The sequence below is a fragment of the Metopolophium dirhodum genome, chromosome 3 (genome assembly GCF_019925205.1).
Source record: "Metopolophium dirhodum isolate CAU chromosome 3, ASM1992520v1, whole genome shotgun sequence".
NCBI classification, from domain to species: Eukaryota; Metazoa; Arthropoda; class Insecta; order Hemiptera; family Aphididae; genus Metopolophium; species Metopolophium dirhodum.
The window spans coordinates 14,949,858-14,958,938 of record NC_083562.1 but is presented as its reverse complement, the minus strand read 5'-3'; the positions used below and the strand labels follow the sequence as shown (position 1 = coordinate 14,958,938).

Genomic DNA, 9,081 nt, shown 5'->3' with positions numbered 1-9,081 from the left:
GTAGGTAACAAAAGTATTAAGAGGGACGCTACACCCGTTTCCTTGTCTCCGTCTTACAAATGTATAACAGCAAAAACTGTTTTGCGCGGGAAAGAACCTAGAAGGCTATAGTCATAACTAAGAAACGAGATTTTCACCACATAAAAAGGAGAACTTTGGCTGTGCAACGTTATTTTTATTTTTTTGATATCACTTAAATGAAAAAAGTTCTTACTGTTTCAAAAACCATTATTGTTAGTGTTTTTTCATATTTAATCAATGGTACTGGTGTTCTTTCAACAACAACGAAACCAATAGTTTTTATTATTATTATTTTAGACTTATAGCCGGGTGATGAATTTATTGATTTTACAATGATGTGTGCAATGTGCATATGGTGCATGACAATATTTTGCACTTATCCTTTCACGAGGCCAAAACGTTCAATATAAAAATATTTTATTGAGGTTTGGTACGGCGTATCAAAAAAGTTGTTGGTTAATGAAGATACAACCATGGAAGAGGGTGGAACCCGACCACGACGGCTGCGAGAGCAACGATGACGGTTGGCGATGATTGGCTAGTGTGCGATGACGTGCGCTATAGATTGTACTGCAGGTGCCAAAGACGACTATGATGGTGACGGTGACCAAAGCTCATCGGAGCGAGCGACGAAGGCTATATTATTATTATATGGGTGCTGCGGAACCGGAGGCGTCGTGACTAGGCCGGCGAGATCATCAAACCACTGGGCGGAGAAGGGAGAGGATCTAGGTGGACAACACCGCTGTCCTGGAAACTCCGTGGTTTTCACCCTAGCCCGGCATCCCGTCGGCGCAGTGTCTGCAACCGCATCCGGTGGAGTCGCGCACCGTCGAATCCTGAAATGTTTCGTCGTTCCGTGGATCCGGCGCTGCTGACGTCCGCGTTCCGAACTACCATATAATAATTTTAGTCGTCCGACGTGTGCTCTGCGGTTACCATCGTGAGTCGTCTTCGTGCAACGCTGCAGCAGTCATCGTCAGTGATACCTTCGGGACGGCGTCGTTGTCCGCGCCAGTACAGCTAGCCAGCTCCGTCGTGTTGTTGTCGTCGCTCTCGGACCGAAGCTGCCAGGGCCCGCCACGCCTCCAGAGGGTCTCGCGTGTCGACACTGTCGCGGTGGCCGAAGAACGTGTGTTGGTGAGTTACCGCCGATCAACCCAAAAGTGCACTTTCACGTATCTTACCTCGACCCCACATCGCTTCGCCTTGACTGCTGCCCTCGACCGAGGAACGGAGGTATCGGGTTCTGCGGACGCTTTCCCATTGTTAGCAACCTAGGCAAATGATCACACGCCCGGCGCGTTCAACTTCCCTCCACACGGCGGCCGCGAATCGCCTTATCCGCCCGCGTGAAGTTACTGCGTGGGTGCCGGTTTAACTCCTGGATTAAACTCGCCGTCTAGAACTTCTAACATGATCTTCGCCTCAAACGTGCCCTCGGTCGGAATTACGACGGACCTCGAAGTCACCATGTCCTCCTCCTCGCACCGCAGTACAACCTTTCCGTTTAAGGATGCGTATCCGGGCTGTACGTGTGGCACGGAGGACAACGTTTCAGACACAAGGGGAATCATAACGTCGACCAATTGATCGACGATGGCGACCATCTGTCTATCTTTGTCCATGTTATCGGTGTCGGTGTACAGTTGTAGATGGTCTTCGTAGCCAAATTCCGTGGCTACAATGTCCCGGAGCACCGACTGGACGGTTGTCTCGATTTGGCTTTCGTTGGAATCTGACACCACTGCCGTGATGAGGTCTTCCAGCACCTCCTCGATGACGGTGTCGATGTTTTCGGAAAAGTTTGACATAATTGTGAGTACGTGTGACGTCGAATGAACTTTGTGGAACGTACCTATGTATTGTTTTGTAAGATTTTTTTTTTTTTATTTTTTTATGAGGTTAACTTCTTCAACAGTTTTATATCTTACGCAAGGTTATAAAAATTATTTAACTATAAGATATACTAATAAATTCGTAAATTGATTATTATGTGTATTTATGTTAAAGAAAATTACTATAATTCGACAAATGGTTCGTCACGAAATTGATTCAAAATGTGTAATCGGACGTATGAATAAACATCCAAACGACATGACAATTGACAACAAAATAAATAAATAATATAATATTGTTCAAAATTGAAAATAAATTATACGGCCAATTTATTTTGTTATTAACTTCAATGTATTCGAAAGTGTATAAAAATTATTGACATTTTTTATGGATGCAAAATATTAAAGGTTTAGACTATAGACTATAGAGTATAGAGGTCCACAGACCACAGGTTATCGTAGATAAATAAATTTTATGAAGCAAACAAAATTATATTGTTTTTCAAGCTGGAGACAGTAGCCACTTTTGAATTTCAAACCAAAAAGACTAAATGCATTTAAGTACAAAATTAGTAAAAAATATGATTAGATATTATTGGATAGAGATAGCAAAGAAAACAGATATTTAAATGAATGTGAAATATTAACTTAAAAATGCGAGCAAAAAAACTAAAAATCATACTTGTTTTATGAGAAAATTCATCACCTCCTGGCTCCCCAGATATTACTTCTCTTCAATATTAAATATTTGGATTAGTTTAATAAGTACTAGGTACAAATAGTTGCTTTCAATTTTTTAACACCTTTTTTAAAGTGCTTAACCACAGTTTTTCTCTTATCCCAACAAATTACTGCAGGACTAGTTATTTGGTATAATGTTATAGATTCATAGAATGTTATCATTCATCCAAGTTTAATAATCGCTGTGTTTAATGCCTTTAATTTATTATCATCACCTAAAATCTTTCCATTTGTATTATATATGTAATATTTTAAACCCTGCACATTTGTAATATTTACATTTTCCGTTAAAAGTTATTATTATTTTACTAGTTGGGTAATAATATTTCTAAGTACATGCTTCATTAACAAAATTCATCGGCAAATTATTAAATTATTAATTCCAAGTACCGTAGAAGTGCTATACTCGGAGCAGAATTAATTTTTTTAGAATATTAGTGTCAACTGTCGGCCAAGTAGTATTTATGAATTATTTATTTTTGACAAATAAATAAATATTTAATTTAAGTCTAAACAGTAAATTTAAGCCCCAAAATAAACTTACGCGTAAACATCGACTTCCAGTGAGACCAATAGCTGTACCATATCTAAAGCGCAGAAGTGTTCAAGTGCAGTAGGTACGCCTCCACCGGAGAAACAACTATCTCATCCCACTCCGAATTGAAACTTGGAAGTATCGAAATATTTTATGAAAATATCCTGAACGTGTAACGAAATGTACGAGTTTGTGTTATATCATAATATAGGTACTGTTCAACGAACTGTCCGTCTACTGTCGGCTTATTTTAATTGTTTTGTTCAATGAAATTAATTGAACTGTTAGTCGTCTCCGACATGTCGACGATTGGCGATTGACATATAGAAGATACATGGGTGATTGTAATCATATTATAATATGATATATCCATAGACCTTATACTCAGTATAGGTCAAATAATAAATCATAATATGTTCCTTTACAGAAATATTTTTGATCTGCAATGTAATCTGGTTTTCTATTACAGTTGTTTTTTTTGCATGCCAAATTTAACCATATACCTAACCTACATACTAGTCCACAAGCTTATAGATAGATATTTTTAAAATGTATTCTCTTTCCGGTGGCCTTAGACTTGGGGAATTTACATTTTTTTGATAATTAAATTACAATACTAATTATAATTTATATAGCCATATAGGTACTAGTATGTATTAGTCTAAAACTAGACTACCGGGATACCGGGATTAAAAACAACTTGTGAATATAAAACAATCTCAAATATCACATTAATTTATACTTTTTACTTTAACATTCATAGTGATTCATACTATAATTATAAACCAACTTTTTCAATTGTATCATGTATTAATTATTTTAAATTAAATATTCACTATCCATTTGAGAAAATTCACTACTTTAGATAAGTATTAGATCTAACTAGTACCTATAGTACCACTAACCAGTAGTACCTGTAAAATTATTTTACATAACTTATTGAAGGGCCTTAGTTGGCTTTTTAATACTTTAAATAATAAATGTAGGTATGTATAAGCATTTTAATATGCACGTTATATTGTAAACTTGTATAAGTCGTTAGTCGTTATTTCCAAAGAATTTAATACACTTAAATCTGATAATATAGTATTACATTGTCGATTTCGACGATAGCCGATAAGTAATATACTATTATTTATTACAATTTACAATAGCTCGCTGTAAGTAAAACACCAGTAGATTAAAATACAAGTGATGTGAGTGCTAAGTATAGTAGGTAACTAAAAACAATTTTCAAATGTACTTCAATCGTTCTCTCCAGTCTTGTAAAGTTTACAAGTCTAAACTTTTATTTAAATACTCGATCGTCGTTATTTCGATAAATTATCAAACATTTTTTTTTCTAGTCAGAACCCAGGAGTAAAATTATTGGAATTTTGTAATTTTGTACTAGACAGTACAGACCAGACCGTGCATAGCTCTAAGAGCTAAGTAAGTATTTACTCAGTATCCCATATAGGTATGTTTTACTGTTTACGTTCTGAATTCCGGTTAAGTTTTTAATTTTTTTTGCAAAGCGTAACTTGGTATACAATTTATTTGTGTAATATTCGACGTGATAAACTGAAACTTGGCAGAGAGTTGTATGGGACAATAGATATTACAATTTATTTAAAACCATAACAACCAATATGTAATTTATCATTGTAAAAGTTATTTATATTAACCGTATTACTTACATTTTGTTTTAATTTATATTTGTTTTGCTGTTTTCCTTGATATTTTATTGGTTAGGTAGGTACCTACAGCATGAGTATCTTTAATTCAACTTTATCTGACGGTTATTTATCTAGATTAGTTTTTGACGAAATTGAACTCAAAAACAATGTTAACCAATATATCAAGCGTATGGAGATGTCTGAATGGTCTTATAATTTTAATCGTATTTTTATCAGTCCAGGAACTCATTTAATGTAAAATATTTCATAAAGGTATTTAAACATAATGTAATATGTTATTAAAATATATAGGTAATGGTTAATATAATTATAAATATTTTTAATTATTATTACATTAAACCTCTAGTTTATATCGACAAAGTTGGCTAAAAATAATCAGATGTCTAAAGCACATGATCTCTTATCCAATTCGAATAAAAAAAATTATCAACTAATATCACAAAAATGGCAATCAAATGTTACAGAGTCTCAAGCTCAAGAGTCTGAAATTATAAATGAATTAAATGTGGGAAAAAATGACGAGTTTGTTGTTGATGATATTATTGATAGGTTAACAGGCATAGAATTTTGTAGGTGAGTTTTAATATATTATAATGTAAGTAATCATATTTACATATTATTGTATTATTGTATAATTTACATAATATTTTTATTTTTATCACATTGGCATTTCAAATTTGAATAACAAAATATATGATTTTAGATTATTGAATATAGAACCGAGAAAACGGTTAGAAGCGATAATTTATAACTATAGAGTGTTCAATAAAACTTTAGAAGATGACTTATCGTTTGAAAAATTAGATAAATTAAGCAATGACGATATAAAAACAGAAGTTCCATATGAAATATACATCGAAGCAGTAGAAGATGAATCATTAAAATTAAAAGTAGGTAATATTAGAATATGGTCTATGCAAGGGGTCACCAACCTTTTCCAACAAGTGAACAGGGGCGTATTCAATGGGGGAGGGGGGGGGGGTAGAGTGTTAAAAACCACCCACCCCCATGGACACTTGACAAACATAACAATATATGTATTTACATATAATTCTAATAATAATAATTAATTCTTAATTTTCTAAAAAATTCCTGAGCTCACCCTGCAAGTGAGACAATTACAACACTACAAAAATTTAAGTATCTTGTGAGCGATCACTATATTTAATTAGGTATATTATTTATATTATTATATGCAAATAATGAATTGTACAGTTAAATTTGTCTTTTATTATTTCTTCATCGGAAAATTGTATGTTTTTCTTCGCTAAGAAATACTTTATTTTGCATATTAAACGTAAAAGTTAGTTTAAGATTATGCACGTGATCACTGATCAACCGATATTGTAGGTATAGTTAATTTTTGATACGATCGACCAATATTCCTCTAAAGATCGATCGCGATCGACTGGTTGGCAACCCCTGCAGGTCATCTATATTCTATACTCTATCGCGTAACAACCTAAGTAACTAACTATTTTATTAAGGTTTTGAGAATATAGTTTGAAATTATAATAGATATTTGTATTGAAATTAGAATGAAATTGTGAGTACAGTAAACAGTTCCGACCTTTTGGGGTTACTGAAAACCTGCGGTATCATAGTAATCGACATATCTAGTGATATTGCGGCATTAGCTAAAGGAAAAGAAATATTCAGGTCATTAAAGAGTGAAATCGTCAACCTTAAAGGTGCTTATGTTTCAAAAAACATAAAATTGATAGTGGTAATATCAACTGTGATGACTTGGGCAGGTGTCAATAAAAAAGTAAGCGAGTTATACATGTATAATAAATTAAATAAACAATAATATTATTTAAAATATAACTGTTTATAAAAAAAGCATTATATGAGTGAGCTTGATGTGAATAATAGAGTTCCAAATCCGACGTATATGGAACATTATGAATTTGAACTTGAGGTGTTGGCTGTGAATGAAACCCAAGGAGTAAACATAATATTTGCATTTTGCACAGGGGCGCCATTTGAGTTTTATAATAGGGGTGCCAAAATTTAAGCAGACCAATTTTTTTTGTCAGGCCACTTTTTAAAAATAGTAAATACAGATATTGCTTATACTGGATACCCCCACCAACAACCGCCGGTACGCGACGTGCGTGCAGTGCCGTCAGTCCGGTGTGAACTATAATAATATACAACCAGTTACAATTAGCACCACTATAATATACGTGTTTACGTACAATTTATTTGAAATTGGTGTATACTTTTTGGATAGTTTTGATCGGCGACCGTCATGTACGATCGAGTGCGAGAGTGGGAGAAATTGGGCTCACTGCATCCTAAATTTTAATCCAGGCCAATAAGATACAGAAAAAAATAGGGGAACCAAAGTATACCCCTATAACCTGCTCCCCGCAAATGGCGCCCCTGATTTTGCATCTCATTATTTTATTGTACCAACATATTTATTTATTATTTGTTTTTAGTTAAAAGAAATTGTGAAAACAATAATCGTTTGGGCGGGATTTACATATGGGTTTGAACAAGATTTGTTACAATTCGCGTTCGACTCAGCTTGTACAACTACCGATTTATTTCCAATACCAAATAGCCAAAATCACTTACCTGTAATACACGTTGAAGACTTGGCCAGGTTCAGATACCTATTTATGGATTTATAAAATAACTAAGTACCTACTGTGCGTTTATTTATTAATTGTGTTAGGGTGATACATAAAGTAATATCCGATGATCAAGCTTTAGAGTATCATTATATTTTTGCTGTTGAAAGTCCAATAAATACATTAAAACAAATTATCACTGTAAGTATCCAATTATAACTCAGCCACTCATGTGTAGTATAAATAATCTTATGAGTTCGTATTTAAATAATATTTTTCTAGGCTCTCGCTAAGTCGTGCGATGTAGCTCCAATGGTTGTGTCATTAAATACATTCATGAATAAATATGAACTCAAGGTGAGCTAAAAATTCAGACTGTACCTAATTAATCACTTATTATGTAAAAGTTAAATTTCGAAACGATCGTAGGGCATACATAAACAAATTATGTCAGCAGATATTAAAGTCAATTCGAGCATTAACCGATTGTGGCCTGATTTCGAATGGTACAACAATAAATCATCAATACTGAATTCAATGAAATATTTAGTTGAAACGTACAAAAGAGCTCATAACATTAAAGTGAACATTTTTTTTAAAGAATTATTTTAGTACTGATTAAATATAAAAGTGTATTTTTTCTGTATAGAGTATTAAATTAATTGTAATCGGTCCACCGGCTTCTGGTAAGACCAAACTTGCACTTCAACTTGCGGAATATTATGGTTTAATCTACTTGGAACCAAAAAAAATAACTCAAGATTGTATTAATGGAATTGTGAGTTTGAAATAATTTATTTTAATAAACAAATTATGCATGGTGTCAAATTATTTTGTGAAGAGAGAAGAAATAAGTTCACTGTACCACAAAAGTCAATTTACCGAGGATTCGGAAGATTTATTAGATGATGCTGATGACCAAACTGAAATTAGTTCAATTATAACCAACAAAATATCAGAATTAAACAAAAAGCTATCAATTTTATATTCATCTATGGATGCCAATAATGATGAGTTGGAAGATATTTATCTAATTCCGTAAATCGTTTTTACATTTTTCTTAAGTAGATACCACCTGCAGCTATATTCTATAAATTCTTATATTTTTTTATAGATTATTGAATGAAAGAAAAGCACTTTTTAAGCGTGGGTATGTCTTGGATGGATATCCAACGACAGCAGATCAAGCCAAAATGCTATTCCGATTCGATGATACGAATTTACTTCAATCAAATATAGATATTAATAAATTGCCCGGTAAGTACCTATACAAATTACAAATATATACATTTTTTAAATATAGTAAATATACACACATATTGGCTATTTATCAAAGCCTAGGTATACTTATATTATAATAATATGTATTTTTGCATATTAATTGGTGTGTTATTATTTATTATGTTGTTGTAGATTTGACAGTTAATTTAACGCAAAACGCAGAGTGTGTTATTTCACCCGCTGAACAGAACAGTGATATCCATACAAATACAAACACCAATACGCTTAAAAATACAAGTGCAAAAAGACGACTCGTGTTCTCAGATGTTGACACAATACATTCATCAAATTCTGACGTCGCCATAGTATCTAATGTAGTTGCAGCTAAACCCATTCTAAAAAAACAAATTAAAAAAAACCCGTAAAATATTAACCATTTTTAAAAATATGTGTCAATATATTAA

General features: G+C 33.2%; 2 protein-coding genes across 2 annotated transcripts; both read left to right on the top strand.

Moving 5' to 3' along the window:
- Nucleotides 1-5,193: 5,193 nt before the first annotated feature.
- Nucleotides 5,194-6,356, top strand: LOC132940562 (uncharacterized). Its single transcript, XM_061008295.1, has 3 exons — nt 5,194-5,387; nt 5,518-5,795; nt 6,352-6,356. Exons 1-3 carry the CDS (start codon nt 5,194-5,196, stop codon nt 6,354-6,356), a joined length of 477 nt encoding a protein of 158 aa, XP_060864278.1.
- Nucleotides 6,357-6,555: 199 nt separating this feature from the next.
- On the top strand, nt 6,556-7,762 carry LOC132940314 (uncharacterized). Its single transcript, XM_061007833.1, has 5 exons — nt 6,556-6,582; nt 6,658-6,762; nt 7,262-7,428; nt 7,501-7,597; nt 7,679-7,762. Exons 1-5 carry the CDS (start codon nt 6,556-6,558, stop codon nt 7,760-7,762), a joined length of 480 nt encoding a protein of 159 aa, XP_060863816.1.
- The last annotated feature ends 1,319 nt before the right edge of the window (nt 7,763-9,081 follow it).

Excerpts from the sequence above, each read along its gene's own strand:
- LOC132940562 (XM_061008295.1), top strand. The coding sequence starts at position 5,194 with ATGTCTAAAGCACATGATCTCTTATCCAATTCGAATAAAAAAAATTAT. Across the intron at positions 5,388-5,517 it reads ACAGGCATAGAATTTTGTAG|ATTATTGAATATAGAACCGA; the intron begins GTGAGTTTTAAT and ends ATATGATTTTAG.
- LOC132940314 (XM_061007833.1), top strand. The coding sequence starts at position 6,556 with ATGACTTGGGCAGGTGTCAATAAAAAA. Across the intron at positions 7,429-7,500 it reads CACGTTGAAGACTTGGCCAG|GGTGATACATAAAGTAATAT; the intron begins GTTCAGATACCT and ends TAATTGTGTTAG. Across the intron at positions 7,598-7,678 it reads CATTAAAACAAATTATCACT|GCTCTCGCTAAGTCGTGCGA; the intron begins GTAAGTATCCAA and ends ATATTTTTCTAG.